The sequence below is a fragment of the Hippocampus comes genome, unplaced genomic scaffold (genome assembly GCF_001891065.2).
Source record: "Hippocampus comes isolate QL1 unplaced genomic scaffold, H_comes_QL1_v1.1 scaffold90, whole genome shotgun sequence".
NCBI classification, from domain to species: Eukaryota; Metazoa; Chordata; class Actinopteri; order Syngnathiformes; family Syngnathidae; genus Hippocampus; species Hippocampus comes.
The window spans coordinates 689,916-710,947 of record NW_017804912.1 but is presented as its reverse complement, the minus strand read 5'-3'; the positions used below and the strand labels follow the sequence as shown (position 1 = coordinate 710,947).

At 46.1% G+C, this 21,032-nt stretch overlaps 1 protein-coding gene and 1 long non-coding RNA gene across 6 annotated transcripts in view; one reads left to right on the top strand and one right to left on the bottom strand.

The window, feature by feature from the left end:
* Nucleotides 1–678: 678 nt before the first annotated feature.
* Nucleotides 679–21,032, bottom strand: part of bcar3 (BCAR3 adaptor protein, NSP family member) — a 48,565-nt gene continuing 28,211 nt past the window's right edge. For 2 of the 4 annotated variants that reach the window (XM_019885701.1, XM_019885710.1), the window contains 14 exons: nucleotides 20,621–20,666; nucleotides 9,008–9,136; nucleotides 7,927–8,052; nucleotides 7,614–7,730; nucleotides 6,728–6,963; nucleotides 6,516–6,616; nucleotides 6,192–6,326; nucleotides 5,635–5,829; nucleotides 4,566–5,131; nucleotides 3,783–3,898; nucleotides 3,144–3,315; nucleotides 2,255–2,366; nucleotides 1,953–2,156; nucleotides 679–1,717 (listed from right to left, as the gene is read on the bottom strand). In XM_019885701.1, the coding sequence (XP_019741260.1) occupies nucleotides 1,539–1,717; nucleotides 1,953–2,156; nucleotides 2,255–2,366; nucleotides 3,144–3,315; nucleotides 3,783–3,898; nucleotides 4,566–5,131; nucleotides 5,635–5,829; nucleotides 6,192–6,326; nucleotides 6,516–6,616; nucleotides 6,728–6,963; nucleotides 7,614–7,730; nucleotides 7,927–8,052; nucleotides 9,008–9,136; nucleotides 20,621–20,666 (2,434 nt within the window). In that variant the 3' untranslated portion in view covers nucleotides 679–1,538. Of the gene's footprint in view, nucleotides 1,718–1,952; nucleotides 2,157–2,254; nucleotides 2,367–3,143; nucleotides 3,316–3,782; nucleotides 3,899–4,565; nucleotides 5,132–5,634; nucleotides 5,830–6,191; nucleotides 6,327–6,515; nucleotides 6,617–6,727; nucleotides 6,964–7,613; nucleotides 7,731–7,926; nucleotides 8,053–9,007; nucleotides 9,137–10,233; nucleotides 10,436–15,133; nucleotides 15,775–20,620; nucleotides 20,667–21,032 lie in introns of those variants that run through there. The other 2 variants (XM_019885719.1, XM_019885728.1) reach the window with 2 other exon arrangements.
* Nucleotides 9,813–21,032, top strand: part of LOC109525312 (uncharacterized) — a 39,383-nt gene continuing 28,163 nt past the window's right edge. For both annotated transcript variants that reach the window (XR_002170114.1, XR_002170115.1), the window contains exons 1-3: nucleotides 9,813–9,998; nucleotides 12,430–12,521; nucleotides 14,199–14,271. This is a non-coding gene — a long non-coding RNA (uncharacterized LOC109525312). The remainder of the gene's footprint in view (nucleotides 9,999–12,429; nucleotides 12,522–14,198; nucleotides 14,272–21,032) is intronic.

Below are 21,032 nucleotides of genomic sequence, written 5' to 3'. Positions count from 1 at the left end.
GGTATGCCCGTGGTTCCAAGGTTCGGAGAAAATCCAGCTGTACTGTAATCCTCTTCATTCCTACTATGCTATCTCTCTCTTTGCAGATTTCGATTATACTGACGTATTGGGAACCGCACACACCTCTCACCGCAGTGTCTCAATTGTGGCGGCACAAGTATGCCCGTGGTTCCAAGGTTCGGAGAAAATCCAGTTGTACTGTAATCCTCTTCATTCCTACTATGCTACTATACAAGTTGCCACGTTGCTTTAGATGAGCTCTTCTTGCTACAGCTAATCACTGGAATTTTGCTGGTCTGGATGGTAAGCGGTGGAGAAAAAAAAATTGACATTTTAAATTTTAATCAGCATAAAAAAATTTAACTCAGAAGATTTTTTTTTTTCAAATTGTTCCCCAGTGTTATGTGAGAGTCCATTGCCCCAATACTTTGGAGCCCAGTGAAAATGGCTCAAATTTCCTTCATGCCACTTATTTTTTGGGTGAGTCCTCTTCTATGAAAGACATGTTTTGATACTACAATCCTATCTTGTTTGTTTCAGTTCGTCCCTTCATAACTACTTCAAAACCAGTTTCGCCTTTGGAGATAAAACTGGTTTTGCCTATTTTTGGAGCTCGCTTTTCCGCCAGCTACGCTCTCGGCACTCGAGTGATGTCCACACAAACACACACACACAAACTCCACAGGACATGTACCATATTTATTAAAACTTACCACAGTAGTAGTTCAGAATATAAACATTCAAATTCCTTGACACATTTTCTTCTTTCTTAATTATATACAAAACAAAAGGGGTCAATGCTTCACAATATTTACAGTTCAACTTTCGTGACACCTTCACATACAATAATTGTGTGTATCGTCACATTTACACACACACCCGTCCTCTGTTTTAAATATGAAATGGAATCAAACTATTTACGTGATTTAACATAATAAGCGGCCCCAATGAGTCACTTCGGACCTTTTTAGTATCGGGGCGATTTCGTTTTAGCTGGCTTTGTGTAAAGAGACTGAAATCAAGAACTTCAACTCCGCATTAGTCTTGTGGAATGACAGTTACTTTTATCGACATGATACACAGACGTCTGCTCTCTCAGAAAGTGCAAGTTTTGTCCCCCGATTTTTGCAACATACCGCCCTTCCTTCGGGCGCCGCCACACTCCAGCTCTTGTCTGGGAACACACAGGAGCGTCATTGTATGTATACAATACACAAGTGCTGCTCAAGTTAAAGCGTTTCTTAATCCGGCTGCTTCCGACATATCTTTTGAGGGAATGAAAGTACATTTTGTGACGCATCATAGATGACATTCTGAACGCATGATGACCATCGTATCAGCCTGACTAAAAATACCATCTCATGGTAACACTATCATTGCATCACAAGAGTGGTGTTGTATTTGTATTTACAGTTGCTTTTGTATCGCCTTCGATTGAACCCGTTATTGCTTATGAATGTGATCGCTTGGCATGACTTGATGTTTCTTTCGCAATGAGGTTACACGGCACATTTTCGTATGTTGCTGCCAATCATGAGTCAAATTAAAGTGTGCGTTTTGGGTAGGGGCTCCAACTTCCTTGACAGTGCCGTGAGGATCAGGTTGAATTTGCTGTAGCGATCCGATTGGTTGACCGAAGCGCCGCGGCTCCCCCACAGTAGCCGCAGCTGAAAGTCCGTCTTGAACACCTCCAGCAAGTCCTCGTCACACTGGAACCCTGAAAACATGCACGCGCGAGCCTTGTTTGAAAGTCACTCGGTGCCAATGACGGCTATCGACGTCAAAGATCCATTTTAACTGGCCTAGCAACGAATGAATGAACATACATATACACGCAGAAGTTATAGGTCAAATCAAGTGCACCTGAAAAGGCATTTTAAGTTCACTTTGACATTTCACCCAAACTAAGTATTTTTTATTTGGAGCAGTAATTTCTTTCCTTTTGCTTTTACCATGCATGATTCTCTGTGCGTTCTCGGTGTAGCTCCGAGCATCGTGCGCGACCTCGCGTGCCGCCTCGAGGTGCCGCAGCATGATGTCACAGCCCTGGTCGCTGGTCTCCCAGAGCTCCGCCCCTTCCGGTGAGACGGACGGACGCTCCATCAAAGTGAGAAGGGGCAACAGGAGGGGAACGCACACCACGGCAGGACGCGAGGCTGAAGCGAGGTCAGAAGAAGAATCCGACATTTCACATTGTGCAATCCAGGCCCATCAATATTTTGTTGAATGAAATCGATGTTTTTTTTAAATGTACCCGTTCCCTCGTAGAGATTTTTGTAGAAAGGTTTGAGAGTTTTCTCATAGCTGATGGCAGTCTGCGTGTAGTTCCTCCGCAAAGTCGTCCATGTGCCCTCCAGACGACTGATCTGCATTGTGCAAAACAAAGCTCAGTTTGTTTTCTCGTAACTTCCGGTCAAATCCAATGTGGGTCTTTGATGTCCATCGTGTGCCACACACATTTGTGTGTGTGTGTGTGTGTGTGTGTGGGTAGGGGCTCATTTTCATATAATTTGATCACTAATGGTAAAGTTTTGATTGATTGACTGATTGAAATTGAAAGGAACCACAGCTACTGGAGCCTTGACCTCCGACTGACACGTTGCTGCACCCAAATGCTCCCGCGTCCAGCCGAGTAAACCTTTTTGGGACCGCCTTGGTCGAAAATGGCTCCCGGGCCACAGGTTGGACATCCCCAAACTGTGGCCTGGGGGCCATTTTCGACCCACAATCTATTTTTCCTCGGCCTGTGAAATGACAAAAAAAAAAAAACCAACTAAAATGGGCCACAAGATTAGAATTTAAAAGTGGTCCTTTGAGCCTTCCATTTTTCTGTATGAGGCCCTCCAACGAAAAAGTTTGGACACCCCCTGGTCTTGGGTGTGTGTGTGTGCGTGTGTGTGTGGATATGTACATACGTAAATCCGTACATACAGTGGACCTATTTCTGGGGGATATGGACTGGGTTGGCCTGTCAATTGCGAAAATCTGTGTCTCATTGACATCCATGGAAATGCATTGGTGTTGGTGTAAAAAAAAAAAAAAAAATCATTTTAAAATCCACAAATGTTAAAAAAACAAAACAAAAACAACAGAAAAAAAACCACTGATAAACATTCAATATACGCGTGTGTGTGCGTGGTTACCTGTGGCAGTTCCAGAGCTTTCATCAGAGCGGTGAACGCAAAGAGGTCACCGACAGTGTCCTTCAGCTCCAGTGCCACCAGAATGATGCGATTCAAAGTGCACGCTCGCTCCTCCATGCTGCCCGTACACCCGAGAATATCCACAGCCACGCCGATTGCCATGGTGTGATGTCTGCAAGGAGTGAGAAGGAGAGACGCACTTGACGAGTGCGCAAATTGACGAGCCTGCTGCTTTGTCAACTGTAATACCTGCCGTGTTTGAAAAGGATTGCTTGCAAATTGTGACTGACGAGCCTGCTGCTTTGTCAACTGTAATACCTGCCGTGTTTGAAAAGGATTGCTTGCCAATTTTGACTTTCCGAGGGCTGAAAATAGTCCCGAGTGACAGACCAGCCATTTTCTCAACCTTTTACTGTGCTAATGTGTCTCATGTTTGTTTGTCATGGTTGCTTGTGATTGCAATGCTCGCGGAGCTACTGGAAACTTTTGACATACTTGGTCAAAAAAGATGTTTCGGATTCTTATGCATGCAGATTTAATTCTTGATCCTTGGGGTATTTTGATGTCAACATATCATGAAGACCCGGGGACATTTTTCAACTGTGGAAATGAAGCTCAGCTCCGAGACACAGTCCATACCGTTCCATCAGGTCCAGTCTCAGCTGTCGTCCGTGCGGCAAGGTGATCAGCTCTAGGCCCGAATCGACCCCCATCCGACCTCTCTGCTCAGACGACACACCGAGTATCCTCGCCACCTGCAACGTAAAACGTCTCCGCTTAACGATGCGGCTCGGAATTTGCCGGAGTGGTTCATTGGTGTGTGATCGTTTTTTTGTTTGGCTCCTGGGCGATCGTTCGAGGACCAAGATTACATTCTTGACAGAAAGGAAATTATGCCTCACAGGACATGACTTCCTCTCAAAAGAGACGCACGGACCCGTTGGTGTCTGGGCCACTTAACCGTTTCCTCGCAACAAGCCGGAATCGACCAGCAGTGGATTTCGCCTCACTTGCTCGGCAGCATCAAACGAAATTGCTACTCATCTGTTTCATGTAGCGCGTATCTTTAATATCAATGAACCAGTCGGCCAAATAAACAACATGGAAATTCGTCATCGGATTTGAAGTGTCCTTGCTTTGGTATCACCAGGACGTGACGCAGAACAAGTGTCCTGGAATCACCCCTTATTTGTTTTGGTTCAGGGAAAAAAAAAAAAAAAAAACACGTCGCATCTGCGCTGCTCAAAGATCCTTGTGAAAACATGTGGGGGGAAAAAGTGAAGGCAGTTTGGTCAGCTTTCAAAGGGCGGTTTGAAGGTCGAGATGAGGTTTGAAGATCAGGCGTAGAATGTGGGTTGTAGTGACGCGCGAGGCTTGAGGTCAGGCGCTCGGAACGTGTGCTGTCTGGGCGTGTGTTTGTACCTGGCAGTCGGCCACGAGCAGGTGCCTGGCGATGCTGTGGTGGTTGTGGCTCAGAAGCAGCTCTTTGGCTCGCTTCAAAACCGACATCTCCAGGGGTTTGTTTTCGGCCGGCAGAAGGCGAGAGTGGAACTCCGTCGGTCGGAACGCCGACTCCGTCTCCACCAGCGGCCTTAGGAACACGTTTCTGGTTTCGTCCTCCCGCTCCTCCCTCCCCGCGTCCTCCTCTTCGTCCTCACTGGTGTTTTCTAAAGCTTCGATGGCGTGATGGTAGGAGCTTCGGTCCAGCCCTCTCTGCCCTCCCGTCGCATCCGCCGCCTCGCCCTCTTGCCTCAATCTCTCAACATAGCTGCACGGCAGCTGCTCGAGTTCATGGGCGTTGCCTGGAATCAAGTCGGGTTCATTCCATTCCAGCGGGCTGCAGGACCCGAGGTCTGTGGGAGTCTGTGCCAGGCATTCACTTCGTCCTGGTATCGCCTCAGAGTCGGGATACTGAATCTGTGCGAGTGCACAGCTGGAAGAGCTTTGCAGGTCCGCGTGGAAAGACTTCACCGGAGGTGTAGGAGGACCTGCGGTCCAACAATAACGTCCATTAACTTCGACATCAGCCGGAATCGTCAACAGTCACCGCGGGGCAATTGTCCAAACCCCAATTCTAGTGAAGTTGGAGCGTTGTGTAAAGTATGCAACAAATACACAATGCAATGATCATGCGGATCATGTTCAGTTCAATACACACTAAAGACAAGATGTTTCATGTTCAAACTGATCAGAATTGTGAACAAATGTGGATGGTCCAGAGGACACGGCAGTGCACACGATGTCCATGATTTCCAAAAACAATCTGAAACGTGGACTCGTCAGACCACACTTTTCCATATCGGCCCATCTCAGATGAGCTCCGGTGACTAAGAAAGACTTAAAAGCCAGCTATGTGAATCACTACAACGCCCCATTAAACAGAGCTGTTTGTATTTATCAATAATGTATATTTTTCAAAGCATTTTTGTCTTTTCTCAATGTAGTCAAAAAATATCTTGTCAGGAAAAAAAAAATAGAACGATGATATTACCTCCGGTCCTCCACGAACAAAGAGGGGGTTCCCCACACGGCAAGTCCAGAGTGGGTAAAGAGAGGCTGGGGCAGGGGGGCTCTGTGGTGTTGGGGGGCAGACCTGGGAAACGAGGAAGTCGTGCCAACGGAACCTTGCTGGGTTTGGGTGGAGGTTTCGGACACAGCTGGCTGTCAGAGCCCCGGATCGGCTGACCTGGAAGCATTCCCAAGATTTTCAGACGGAAAATAACTTTGGTTTTGTTCCTATTGATGCACTTTGACCTGAGTCAGGTCACTGCACTCATATGAACCTCTGATCACAAATGCTTTGCTGCATCTATATTTAATCCGGAAACAGCTGCCTCTATGAATTGTTTTCTTGGACTTTCTTCAAATCAGAGAAGCGCATGATGTCAAGCATGTGAGCAAAATGAATGGAATTCTCTTCATATGCAAGCAGTGTCAGGAGGAAATTGAAAGGAACTTGTTTGCAGTGAATCATCTTATCTTTGCTGATATGAAAAAGGTATCTGATGTAAGAGAGTATTGCCGGCTAGCTCGTAGGAATCTTCAGACCTGCCAGTGGCTCCGCCAACCTCCGCGGGACTGACGGGCTGAGCAACGGTTCGCTGCCAGTTCGGAACACGGGAGACTTGGTATTTGGGCTGTGGAGATTGGTGTCCGAGTGCTGCTGGTTCAGGGGTTTGGATCCTGCATGTCAGAGACAAAAACGCTCGTTGGTACAGAGGGGAAAACCGGCGCACGCTCGTTCTCATCCACGGACGATATAAAACAGAATTATTGGGTCATTTCAATTCCATTTTCACTATCCAGTTTTCCTGACTTTTTGCTCCCCGTTGTCTTTTCGGTGCGAGATGTTGAAATGTCATCTTTACTCACCGAGTGGCAGAAAGCTCTCGGATTGGTGCGCTTTGAGCGGCCGCCGCTTCTCCGGGAGTTGATTGAGGCTTGCTGGTTGGCTGCCGCAACGACCCTTCAACCTGAGCAGATTAGAACGTCAAATAATTCTGAACACGCGGCCAGACTGTGGAATTTATTTCGACTAAAGCAAGGATGAATCACTGTGTCACTGCCAGACATTGTGGACCAACCTGAGCTGGCTTCCTCGGGCCATGCCGTTATTGTGGTAGTGTGCGCCATCGTGACCGCCGTGTGTGTTGTCTTGTAAGTGTCCGTTGGTGATGTTGAGGCTGAGGCGCTTCTGACGCCGCCGCTCCTCTTCGATCAGCCCCGCCTCTCGAGGGTTACCGGACAATCCGTACTTGTGCTCCAGGCAGCGCAACGGCAGCGTGCGGTTGATGGGCTGGAAGATAATGGCGCCCACCACCTGAAACACAAATGCCGCAATTCGTCTCAATCTCTTTCAGTCATTTTGCAACTGCAGGAAAACCATTCAAACAAAATACATCAACAGAGTCAGATTTTACCTCAACTCAACTGCATTTCTGGAGCACTTTAAAATAACCACCACTGTATACAAAGTGCTGTACATGGAGCGAGATAAAAGGATAAAAGTGGCCTCTGTGAGAAAGTGTCTTTTTTTTGCTCAGGGGGACATAGATCTGACGGTCATCCGCATAGCATGTCAGGAAATACCACGTTTCCTTAAGATGGAACCCAAAGGGAGCAGATACAATGAAAACAGCAGAGGCCCCAGAATTGAACCCTGTGGAACACCACACGACAGTGAGGCAGTTTGTGACTCAGGGCACAAACGAACACAAACCAGAACAGGGTGTCCCAGCTCTCTTAAATGTTTTAAATCATCCGTCTGTCCATTTTCTCGTCCCCTTGTGCCCATTGGCATCGCGGGTAGGATGGAGCCGATTCCCAGCCGACTTTGGGGCGAGAGGTAGCTTACACCCCACACTCGTCGCCAGCCAGTCTCAGGCCCTTTCATCATTGAATACATTTGCTTCCCGTTTTCCAATTTGTGTTATTATTTTCTCAACAGATGGACGTCTGGTTCAAACTCACCTGGGAGACGGGTTTGCGGTTGCCCACGTAATATCTTATTAGAGCGGGAACACTGTCAAAACCCTCTCGCTCCACACGGTACTCAACTCTGGAATAGGCTTCGTTCAGCATCACAACCTAGCGGACAAACGGTAAGAACTTTGTGATATGTGAAAATGTGATCTGGCTATAAGAAGAGATGTGAAAATTATGAGATGAAAAACAAAAAAAAAACAATGAAGAGAAGAATGTCTGACACTCTGGGGATTGTGGCAGTTAAAAAAACAAAACAAAAAAAAAAAAACGACCCACGGGAGGAGCTAATCTGTCTTACCTTTTTATTGATTTTAAAATGTTGGGCTGTATTTCGCCATTGACAAGTTAGAACATAACTTCCGGGACTGGACAGCGAATCCCGAATCAGGAAATCTCCATCTCGCTGGACAAAGTTTTCAGCAACCTAGGACGATACAGAGCGTTACGGCGTGTCCGTGCACAGGTGTCGAAACGAAAGACTCACGGGCCAAACCGGGCAAATGCAGGAGTAGTTATGCAATATGATGATTTGGTCGAGCTCCCAAACAAAACGGCTGTTCTTTTCAATGAATGAGGATGATGAATGAATAATGATATCTCTCACGGCTCTTATGCAAAGGAAACCTTGAACAATTGAACAGGCAAACTCAGTGTGACAGTGACACTGGCCTTTAAACTGAGCCACATGATCCAAATTAGATGAAGCCTCGGTGAAGCTCGAGACTTTGATCAAATAAGCTGCTTCCCGACGCTTGTTTGTTTTAGCCCCAAAGAAGCGGACGATCGCGTGTGAAATGTTGGTCTTTGTCACTCCCGTAAAATGTTTCTCTGGTGAGTCGCTTCACTGCAGTTCGGATGCATTTGATGGAGAATAGCGAGCTCACTCCATGTTCCAAGAGTGACTCCTCCCTGTGACTGGCTCCGAGTCAGCCGTGAGAGCATTCGGAAGCTCCCAAATGGCATTGTTGTTGCTCATTTTCGGTTTTGGCATTTCGCAAACGTTTACATGAGCGGAAAAATCTGCCGCCTCTCATTTTGCCTGCGCTATGCTGGCACCGCTGTGCTTGCGGGTTTGCAACTGCAATTGTGGAATTGAAAGACGTAAAAGTCAACCAATGTCATTTGTCTTAGCTTTGATTAATCAAAGCATTTTTTTTTTCCCCCCATGAGGCAGATCCAACCCTGGATGTCTCCGATGAGTTTCTGTTTTGGTGAGCAATCAACTTTGTGGCCGTTTTTGCATGTGCAAACCTTCGGTAAATCAGACGCTAAGTGTGCAGTGAGGCTGCTTTTTAATTGCTGATTTCATTGAGCGAGTTGGTGACTTTGTTCCCTTTGAGAGGGACGACCGACTGTTTCAAAGGCTGACGACGTGATACCTGTCGGGGTATCGCTCCGTGGTACCAAGCATGGCTTCTGGGCTCTTCGCAATTCATCTTCAATTCTTCCTCCAACTCTCTGCGAAGCTTCTCCGATGGACCATCCAGGATAAATTGATCCTGGGAAAACTGAAAAACAAATACAAAAAAAAAAAATTGAGAAAAAGGAAAATTGCCTTCTTTGTTAATTTGTGAAAATGAATGAAAATGCCGTGAAGCCGACCCTTCCCACAAAGACCCCTTAAAAAACGATTTTGTTTTTCAATGAGACAACTAGCACGATAGGCAATATTATGCTAAAGAAAACATATACAGTACAACAATGATGTAATCAACGCAAATTTAAAAGAATGAAATTGTTCTTGTCTTGGCCACCTGGGGGCAGTACATGACAGACGGCTTCACTGCTCTTTGGCACGTCAGTGTAGCGACATTAGTCACAATTTGTCAAGAAGCAACATTATATGATTGTGAGTATAGTCTTGTTATCTGGTGTGTCGATATATATTCTAGCAATGTTTGTGTTCCTATATTCGTTGTTTGATGGGTAACAAGACCGCGACATCGACGCTCAACGTGAGCCCGTCTGTCTTTCGACTTTCCCGTTGTCAAGAGTGGCGAAAAAACACGGCGAAGCCTCTTTTTCGAAGAATATTTACAATTTATACCTGCCAAATTGCCACTTGCTGTAAAGTGAATTGAGTCACGTGCCGCCATTAAGCGCTAGTAGCACTAGTTTATGCTCGCAAGTCAAAAAAAATAAATAAATCGTCATCAATCAATAGACAACTTGTATCTCGAGAAGGTCGTTCGAAGCTCTAGGCACCATTGCAAATGTGAAACGTTTTCAAGTTGTGCTAAAATGACAGGAGATGTGTGCAAAATGAGTCATATTTTATGGTGTTTTTTTTTTCTTTGAAGGTATGATAAGCTATGAATCAAGTCACAAGTCTTGAAAATTGGGATAAAACAGTGATGGACACAAGTCCCGGTAAGAAACCAAGAAACTGACACCGTGCGAAGTCAGCACTACAGCCTGCACCGATACATACATGAACACACGCTAAACACACATTAAGATGCTACGCTGTCCTAACAAGACTTTTTATGAGGTTTTGAAGACATATAAACCCCCATTTTAATATAACGCCATTTATTTTAGACAACAAAACACTGCCGGCTTTATCACAAGGCTCAGCATGGCAAGAACTAAATTGCACACTTACGTGGTAACTATTGGGTCTCTGCATGCTTTGGCCCTTCTCTTTTCCTGAAACAAGCTCTCCTCTATGGGAAATCTGTCTTCAGCTTTCTTTCAAACACTCTTTTGGTCTTTTTCTGTCAGGCGGAACGTTTGAGCGCACACACAAACACACACACACCCTTTCGCTGTCCCCTTAGGGATTTTCTCTCCTCCATAGTTTTCCACATAATGTGATGACATCAGGGTGCCACCACGCTCATCGACTAGCTGGACCTGTCCTCCTTCACACCCTCACCTGACGGCTGACGCACATACAGTAGACACGCCTGCACCCACAGACCCTAAACATAAACTCTTGGATTCTTTACAGTTTGCCTTGCAGCTATACCTTGTGTGATAAGGCTTGTATGCATTATTTTGTCATTAAAATGGTTCTATTGTCACTAGTGAGCTTTTAATATCATTCACGGTGACCATGTGTAAGATTAAAAACAACACGCGAATCAGTGGTGCAAGATCTATCAAGAAAAACTTCCATCACATGGTTTTCTGCTGTGTAAGGTGCCCATGAGGGAGAAATGAGGACCCTAAACACAAAAAAAGCAAGATAACGTTCACCAAATTTACCAAAAATACATTTTATTGCAAGATCCCCAAGTGCTAACCATTCAAAATGTCAGTTTGAAGACAACTGCAAAGATCCCAATTCCAGCCACTGTTGCAGACATAGACAGTATGGAGCAAAGAGCGTTGGCCGCAGCTCTGCAGGGACAAGCGCCTCCATTTGGGCCTCTCACTTGCCACGATAATATAATTATATTCCGCTCTAGGTCTAAATGGAATCAGATCCCCGCTATCATTGTGAGCAGGTAGAGCAGCTAAAATAAGCTGTTCCATGTTAGGAGCCCTTGAAAAATTGCCTGTGTGCTGACACAAACATCCCGTGTGTGGGCATCGCCCCTCCCACCCCCAAAGCCACCGCCCACCGGACTGTAGTTTTGCGCCAAACTTTAATGTAATCAAAGAGCGAGTCATTTATTCTTCCGCCGCTAACAGTGAGACAAAGATAAAAGAGAGTCAAAACAAAATACAAATAAGAGCAACGGTGTTGATCATTAGTCACGTCACTTCCTCAGGCGCGCGACGCTCCCAAAATTTAAAGGCGCAGTTAATTTTGCTGCCATTTGAGGGCCGTGACCCGAAAATGTACAAGCGGACGGTTTGAAAGTCAACAAGAAGCAGTAGCCTCCATTGATGAAAAAAGCTATCGGTTCACTTCTCCTGTCAGTTTTTCTGGTTGATCGTCTGGCCACACTGAGCGGGAAAACTAGTGGTGTGTTTTGAAAAACATAACATTTGTGATACCAGCCCTGAACCTTTTCTGACACACTTCACATTTAAAATTAAAAATGTTTCAAGAAGCATCCCTGTGAAAGTGAAACCTCTTGTCTTTGGGTCTTTGTGGCCCTTTTTTTTTAACTTCTCCTTTTGGTTATTTTGCCTCACGAAGAAGCATCCCTGTGAAAGTGAAACCTCTTGTCTTCTCCTTTCCTTTTGGTTATTTTGCCTCACTGCCTCTCTAAAGTCATTCAAATAGATCCCCTTGCCTTGACTGTCCCCATGAGTGCATGTGACAGGACCCAATTTCGGTGGGCAGACAACAACACAGCACAACATAGTGTTCATGAATCAATGGCGTGACACCAACCAGTGTTTCGTGACATGTCATCAACCAAACAAACAAACAACAATCATCAAACGCATCGGAAAGAAAAGTCTTGCTTTGCAACTTCTTGTCATTGTGTTCAATGAAATTTTAGATCTCCAAAGTATGAGAGGTATCGGCGCTCGGCATCGATTGCTCAAGGACTCGTATCGGTGTCGGTCTGATGTGAATATGCCGCTGCTCTTACGGAACACCAGTTTTGCGGCCAAACGCCAAACCATCCCCAATTCCAGATGAGAACAGCATCGCAAACCTCATCCGAAACATTTGTCACGCCAAATGGTTTTGATCTTGAAAGCGCACTCCCGAAACAACCGGCCCCCCTCAAGCTACCGCGGCAGATAACCATCAGACGGATTTGCACATCCTCCTGATGATCATCATCGTCATGGTTCTCCCAAAATCAACAAGTCTACGCTTGGCTGTGTCTGTGTCATTTCCTCCGTGCCCTCACGTAACAATTCTTTCCTGTTCCTCTCTATCTTTCTGCAGGGCTCCAAAAGTGTCACGGCGGTCTTCCCAGACGTTGTCTGCCCAACCGTCACGAGAACCCGTGGGGCGGTGATGTTATGAAAAGTTGCACAGTGAGTCCAAATGTCAGATCACAAGAAATAAGTCGGGGCAAAACTTTGGGCTACTGCAGGATTTCAGTTGGCGAGCAGATGAGGCCTTTTGATTAGAAATCTTGCCGTCATCAAAATGTCTCCCACCTTTCCTGTTTACTCGCAAATAAGCCGAGGCTTGTTGCTTTTGGAAAGCTGAAAGCCATCCGATTGGCTGAAGCTTCTATCCGGGAGGCCTGGCTATTTTCAGCTCAGTACTGCAGCCCTCTCGCTGACCGGCCTAGCGAACGACATGACGTGCCAACGGCGAAGTTCAATTGTTGGACTCGTGTTTTCGTTGGAAAGCCATGTTTCTGTTTCTCTATGCAGTATTTCGGACATAGTGCAACCAAATGTAAAGTCAAAAGGTCAACAAGTCGCCTTAAAGGACGTGAAGATTGAGATCTGTCGAGTACAAGTGCAGAGAGTCATCGCGATTATCCGCACCGGGAGTTTGGGGCTTGGATATTTTCGGCCATAAAATATGCAACAGAGAGGATTCTTTTGCCAAGAAAGAGCAAATACCTCTTCGTGAAAGTACGTGTACACGATGACAATGCGCTCAAGCTCAGCATTTGTTCCCGAAGGGCGACTGCAAAATGGGTCGCGGGGGTTGTGGCACTTTGAAAGAGGAACAAGCGGAGCGCTTTTAGGATAAATGGCGCCCACCCAGACAAACAGATGGCGCCTACACGGAAATGGGGAAAGAGCGTGGAAGAAAGCGAGGGCTCGTTGAAACCCAAATGAGAGTGGACAAAGCCGGGCATCGGGACAGAGTAAAAGGAGAAAGTTGGGCGAATTTGTTAAACTGTGACCATAACGTGGCCAAAACAAACCAGACTGTCTCAAGGTTTTAATGGTACCTTTTTGGTTTGTTTCTGCCGCAACTCGAGACAGACTGATGCGAAGCGAAACAAGAACGGCGACAACAGGCGTCACCCAACTTTCTTGTTATCTTGAGATTGTCTTCCTTTGAAATATTGATTCCCCGCGGGGCCAATTACGTTGTCAGTGGCGGTAGCCTCACTTCACATTTAGCGGCTGGCAACTCTCAGCAGCCAGTGAGAACAGCCTTGCGGTCAATGTTCTTAACGGTGCGTCCATGCTATGGTTCAATGTCACCTGGCCCTGAGCAAACTCGTAATTGCCCCCTCAAGGTAGTAAATGTCCAGTTCGCCCAAAGGCAGCAATAACGGGAAGCAGGCACTTTATCTTACTGGAAATGAGTCTTTCATTTCACATCTCTGAGGAGGTATTCTGGGCTACTCTTTTCCGTAAAATTGTTTCAAATCACCAGCACCGGAGGGCTTTCAAGCATGAATGGCCTTTTTTTCCGGTCATGCCACGGCAATTCAATCTGATTTAAGACCGTACTTTGACACAAACTGATGGCTGAACAGTCTTTGCTCCCATCAATCACAGTCGTCCAGGTCGTGAACTGGCAGTGCGGCCCCAACCCGTCACACAACCTCCTCCGTGTTTGACTCTTTGTATGATCTTCTTATTTTGAAATTCTGTGTTTAATAACAGCTGTAATGAGACATACGTCTTCCAAAAAATTAAACTTTCACCATGTCAGTCATAATCTAAAATTCTTGGGAGGGATTAATCAGACAAAATGAAGAAGCCCTGAGGATCTTTTTTTTTTTGGGTTGACAGGGGTTTTGCCTTGGAACGCTGACACTTATTGCCGACTGACGAAGCTTCATTGAGTCTTCGCTGTGCTCTTGGGGTAAGTTTTGGTCGAATGGCCACTCCTGGCAAGTTTCACTCATGTGCCATTTTTTCCTTCTATATCTGAAGAATGGCTCACGCTGTCGTTCACTGCAAGCTTTAGCAGTGGCTTTGTAACCCTTTACCCACTGAGACATTTCAATTGCTTTCTATCCCGTTTATCCTGAAATGTTATTTGGCCGGCTGCATTTTGTCAATGGGCGTGTACGTGTTCCAATACTCTCAATCCATACAGGACATCAGTCAACAGCAAAACTTAAAAGAAAACCATACGTTGCTCGCGCGACGCAGAAAGATGGGAGCTGACCGTCCCGAGGGGACGCCGTGTCACTTTGCCGCACGGCGGCCGCGCCGCCGCCGGCTCCATCAAATCAAGTTAATGGCATCGATATATTTCACTGACGTCATAAAAAGGGCCAACTATCGCGAGTCACTCGTGAATCACCTTCATTCCGCTACATCCCGACGTGTCGCTGTGTCTCACCCGGTGCCATCACACACTCGCTGCCTTGTCTGTGTGCCAACACTACTTATGGATAAAGCTGCTCATATATCTCACACGCCGTCGCACAGTCGCTCATTTACGCGGGTGTCTGCGCAGGATAATAAAAGGCCAGTTGTTCGAGTCACAGACAGAGAGAGGGAAAGAGGAGGACCATTCAGCGTGATTCGATTTTGTTCAGGCTGAAAGTGTCACCAGGCACTTTTGGGAGGCTTATTGAGACGAACTCGCCCGTTTCCTTTAACACCAACAGATTCGCTACAAAAATTGGCCTTCGAGTTCATAAGGGGACGAATTTAAAGACAAAAGACGTTCCTGGCAGTCTTTCAAACGTGTGCGTGGGGCTTTCTTCTCTCACCTTTGCGCTGATGACGGAGCTGTTGTGGTAGAAGCAGCAAAGAGCCGCTGTCAGGCTCTTCATGTTACATCGCTGTGACATTTTGGTGAAGTTTTTCTCCAGTGCCAAGAGGGCAGCAAGTGTTGCCTCCAGCTGGTTATCGCTCAGCTGTAAATACCAGGGGGGGCGGGGGGGGGCAGTCGCCTTGGTTCCACAAACTATTCAAACTTCTTTTGAGTGAAGTGAAGGTCCACTGGCGACTCCCATTTGCCTCTTCAAAGCGTGTCGGTTGCAGAAAGCTATTTTCTCAGAAGTGGACTTAATGCTTGTCAGCTGGAAGAAACGCGTCCAACAGCAATAATGGTCTTGCGTGTCCACTTCGGCCCGCCAAGCGCCATGGTGATGAGTCTGTTTGTCGCTACGTCCACTGCCGCTGACTCTCTCCTCCACAGTCCCCCTGCGGAGTGAACTGGCCGCCACTCTCCGCTCTTGCCTCCTTTCTGATCGTTTTTTTCCATTTCTCCACCCCAAGCCCCACATATGGGCATGAGAAAGGGCCATGTGCTCCGCTATGAACCAATCACATCTGCCGCGCTTGGGAGTGGCCCAAAGGCAAACACTCCCTCCCGTGATTCTCTGCTCTAAGGATGCTGATGGATGGAGAAATCAATACAAAAATGATTTTCTCACCTACTGTACATTCCACCACTAATTCGCTGTGCTACATCCAGGTTGTTTAACGGCTACGTAATTTATTAATTATTTTTTATTTTTTTGTAATACATATGACCTGATTTCATTTCATGCTCTTACTGTGCTCGTTCCTGTGCTGTTTTTTTTCCCCCAGTTGTTTTTGTGTGTTGAGGAGTTTCATTTTGGCAAAACTTGAGCTTTGCTTGCATTTTGCAGCAGGCACGTGCACAGATGACCCTTCGTGGTTCTCCAGCACTTTTGCCCTGAATGCTTGGTCAGTTTTTTTTTTTCTTCACCCAACAATATTTGAAAAACAAAACCAAATTTAAAAAAAAACTGTCAATTACTTCCAAAAGAGTTTTCACATCAAACAAAACAACAATATTTCTCGGTTTTTCTTGATTTTGTGAACAATTTTTGGCGATGGGTGCCTTTTTTCTTAGTCGTCATGATTTCACCCATTACATGTTTTCCTTGAAAATTGATATTGCTTCCCGTATTGGAGCACTCTTCAACATGTGTACTGATTCCAAATGATGAATATATTAAATTACAAGCAATGATCATCAAAGGTCCCAAAAGGACTAAAGAGACAACATTTGACAATTAGTCTACAGCAGAGTCAGTCTGCTTCTTCGGAAATGGCGCTCCTGCTTTCAACAAGTACGGTTTCTGGACATTGGCCTGTCAGTCAACAGAGGGTGCTGCAGATTAGCAGGCAAACTCTTCTGTTGCCCCTTCCTGCATCATTAGAAACTACTGATGAATCACTTCCTGTTGGACATGCACCGCAGCAACGACGTCAAGCCCAGGCAATTAGCTGTACAATTCATTTTCTCAGTCAGCAGTGGGCCACAACCACTGCGTACAATTTTCTTATAATCCAGACCATTTGAGCAATTTTATTCTTCCAGTTTTGTGGGTACAGATTGCCCCGGTGTACAGAACAGATGGGTAAAAGCTTTGTTGGACTTATTTGACGTGGAAGAATTTGCCGGGCCCATACAGAGCCTTGACCTCAACCCCATCAAACGTCATCAAGATAACTTGGAACGAAGCTAGCGAGCCAGGCCCTCTCTTATCCATCCATCCGTTTTCAAGCCAAGTCAACGTTATTGTCAAATACGCTCTATGTACAACACACAGCACAGGTGAAATTTCTTTCCTGTCAACCACGGTGCAAACATGCAGTGCATGAAAAACGCTAAAAATAAGGGCAGCGAAACTGAACTGTATAAAAAAGACATAAAGACGCAAATATAAAAAAATAAAAACAACGCCTGTTTAAGTGCAATAAGCGGATGTCAGATGCTGACTCTGATTCGATTCTCCTCACGATGGTCGCGGGCGTGCCGGAGCCTAAGCGAGATACGCCCATCCCAGGGCACACCTACACAAACAAGCATCCGCGCTCACAATCACACCGAGCGGTAATTTAGACGAGAGCGTACCATGAAACCTCCCGTGCATGTTTTTGGAATGTGCGAGGAAACCGGCAGTACCCGGAGAAAACCCACGCAGGCAACGGGAGGCCCTCTCTTATCTCACTTTGTGATAGCGCGGCAGTGCAAACTGAAGCCAACGCAAAAAGCGCACGCGGGGGTGTCATCGCAGCAGTTAAAAGACATTTCTGCCACAGGGAATAAAGACAGTAATTACAGTGCAGGCTCCCAGACGATCCACGGAGGAACTCCATGTCGAATGTTCCCCGGAGCGACACGTTACAGCAATGCCAACCGCAGTGGCCCCAAATCACCAGCTAGCATAAACGTCCACCTTAAAATACACACATCCGTCATTTCAGGAATGCGCTGGAAAACAACAAGGGACAGGAAACTTGCAACCTCTTTTGGGGGTTCTGCAGTATGTCTTCAACCGTATTTGCATTTGCTTGTTGTTTTTGAAATGCGGGCTAAAAGAAGGGCAAAAGAAAAGCGCACGTCAGCTTTCCAGATCATAAAATCTGAGAAGATTGTCGCTTTTCCAAAATGGTACACTGTCATTAGGCTGTTTTTATTTTAAGAATGCGAAGGGTAATGCAGCGAGAAAAGAATGCATACGTGGTCCGAAGAATCTCACGTCGGCTTCCATTTTCAAGGGATAAAAGTTAAAAAGAAAATCATGTGTGCATTCTACACATAAAATCGCGAAGGGTAATGCAGCGAGAAAAGAATGCATACGTGGTCCGTAGAATCTCACGTCGGCTTCCATTTTCAAGTGAGAAAGTGAAAAAGAAAATCATCTGTGCACTTTCTCAAGACTCTGCTGTAATGCATGAAGTCGATTGCGATGCTTCAAACACGTTTGCGCTCGATATAACGCGGCAAAGAGAATGCCGCTCGGATCAAAGTAGAGCTCGGCGACTTTCGAAACAACCAAATGAGACCGAGCAGGCGCTTCTGAATCAGCCGCGTGTCCTGCTTACAAACAGGCCAACTCATCGATCGATTGGCTGTCATCCACATGAACGCACCCGCAGTCGGCCCGGCGGAGCGTAAAGCTCGCCGACACATCGCTATGATGATCCGCTGCCGTTTGCAAGTCAAACCGCTCTGCCCGGCGGGTTCCTGTGGCCTCAGCCTTGTCATACCAAAGTTTGACCACCGGGTGGCAAGAAAGTTCATCTTCTGCGCTACCGTGTTGATAGAACAATCACTCGTTAATAACCTCGTCATGTAAAGATGAGTCAGCAACAAATGGCGTTGCCCTTCTTAAAAAAATAAAAAAAAAAATGCACTGAGAGAATCATACAGTGAGTACAGTAAAGCAGCGGTCTTCCGCAGGCTCACGTACGGAGGCAAGCCAAGACCACACACAGAACGGGATTGTTTTGAGAACGTTCACTTTTCAGGCTGAGGGAAGTTGCCGCTTTTACTTCAAAGGGGAGGCGAGAGAAAAGAGAGTATTTGAGAGAAAACTTGCTCAAAGATTTATTTTTTCTCTCTCTCTCACGCCACAGATGTGTTGCCTGTTGTGCTCTCTCTCTCTCATGTCCTTCTTTCACACTTCATCCACTTGAAAGCACCAATTCAATGCTTCGGTGGCAAAATATTTATTCATATGTTCAATGCCACTTTTTTTTTTCAAAGTCATATTCACACTATTCGTTCACCAGGCTGCTCCGTGAAGCTTTCACATCGTCGCTGTCCTGAGAAAAATCCGGACGTCCCCCCCCCACAAAAACCCCCAAAACAAAAAAATTACGTGAATGGGGTGTACGCATTTCGGACATCTCATGACAAAAATGGACTTTGGGTGTTTTTCACAGGACAGCGACGATATTCAAGCGAGAGTATAAAAGCGTGAAAAGCGACATGGCCTCGACTGATGTTTCTTTTCCTTTCCATGAAGGACAATCAGCCCAACAACCTTGTTGACAGGCAAACATTGCAGGCCCTTTCTTGACAGCGCTGTCCTCGACGGACATTTCCTTCCCCGCATGCGAGCGTCCCGCACAACTTCTGCACCCTGCTCGCTTGCAGAAAGACGCGGTGCACTTTTTTTGACCTCATCGCCGGAAATCAGATGTGAGAGCACCTGTGTACCTGTTGGAGCTTTTATTACCCGCGACGCGAATGTAAACACACCTGCAATTGTGGCTGACAGCTACACTTTCACACCTATTGCATAAGAGCTGGGAAAGAGTGGTTCCATGTGCGGTCAGCGCACACTATTGACTCCTGCTCACAGTCCTGATTTGAAACACCAGAGCTCTGTGTGTGTGTGTGTGTGTGTGTGTGTGTGTGTGTGTGTGCGCGTGCGTGCGAAAGACTCGGTTTGCTTTTCACACTGAGGCGTCAGCATCCAAATGTATGTGCTAAGAGATGGGAGGAAAGCATGGTCGCTGGACACAAGAAGGGATGATGGAGTGGAAGAAATGAGCGCGACCTTCGGGGTGAAGAAGAAAACGAGGAAAAAGGTTTTCTCAAATTGAAAGTCGGCAAATCTTTTGGCCTGCAGGTGTGAGATTTTGTCGTTGGAACTTTTCAAGGCCTTTCCATGGAAACGGAATTATAATATTGAATGAATGATAGTGTCGTCTTGAACTTTCTTATACGTCATTAGTATTGATTGTCATTTGAAGTTTTACTTATTAAATTTAAAAGTGCCTGATATGTAACCGTAGTGGCCTTTTTTTATGACAATCCGCAGCACTGTTGCTCTAAAGTCATTTCTTAGATGCTTTTTACGTTAAGTAGAGCAGTCCAAACTGATGGATTAATCAACAGTTGAGTATCCAATTCATCGACAGCCATTTCAAGGGTGGAATAATCGTTTAAAGCATCTGCTTTTACTTCGCAAAACGATGACCGAAGCAGTCACCGAATCCGTTTTTTGGTCTGTGCGTCAATCTCGATTATGTGTGATACTTTCATGCCAAATTAAATGTTATCCGATTCGTCGATAGAATAATCAATGATAGCCCTCTTCCGTTAGGGTGACGTGCTGTAAGATTTTTTTTCAGATTGTTTTGATTTCACCTGCTCCTCCATTCTGACGTTTTACAGGAGGGAGCAATTACTGTGCTTTCAAACAGCTACAACCTCAGTGACTCATGCCACGCGCACTACACGACCTTATGACAATGCGCACAAATAAATTCTCATCTTATTTCTGGACCGTATGTTTATGTAATGTATTTATTTTTTTAATCTTTGAATAGACAGCCTAGAGAGAGGATGACAAATATGTGGAATGACATCAACAGAATGTGACCCGCGTTGGCGTCAACTTTGCGGGAAGGAAAAAAGCGTACTCAAAATCCGCCGAGAACAATCGGAAAGAGCGGAAGCCGCAATGGTAAACCGAACTCACCTTGACGTAGTCCACGGCGGCGTCCAAAGCGGCGGCTGTCCGCTCCCTGGGGAACACAGAGAGAGAAAAGGCCCGGTTGAGTGAGCACATCTTGTCCTCGCTTGGTGGTTTTCCCACCAACAAACTGTCCTTGTTCTCTGGGTTCCTTTCTGCCTCCTACGGCAAATGTCCAATCCCGATTGGTGATGTTGTTTCTCAAAGAAGTCTTCTGATACATTCACTCAGTCCCAAGAGGCATCTCTGCCGTCTCGTAAAATGCGACTTGGGTTGCGTCAAGGGAAGATAAGCGGCATGTAGCTTCTACCCACAGTTGACGAGAAGGGAGAGAAAAAAGTAGACGTTCATACTGAGCCGCTTCTAACTCGAGTCTTTGGGTCCCATTCCCTGCCTCACTCACTTTCTCTCTCTCTCT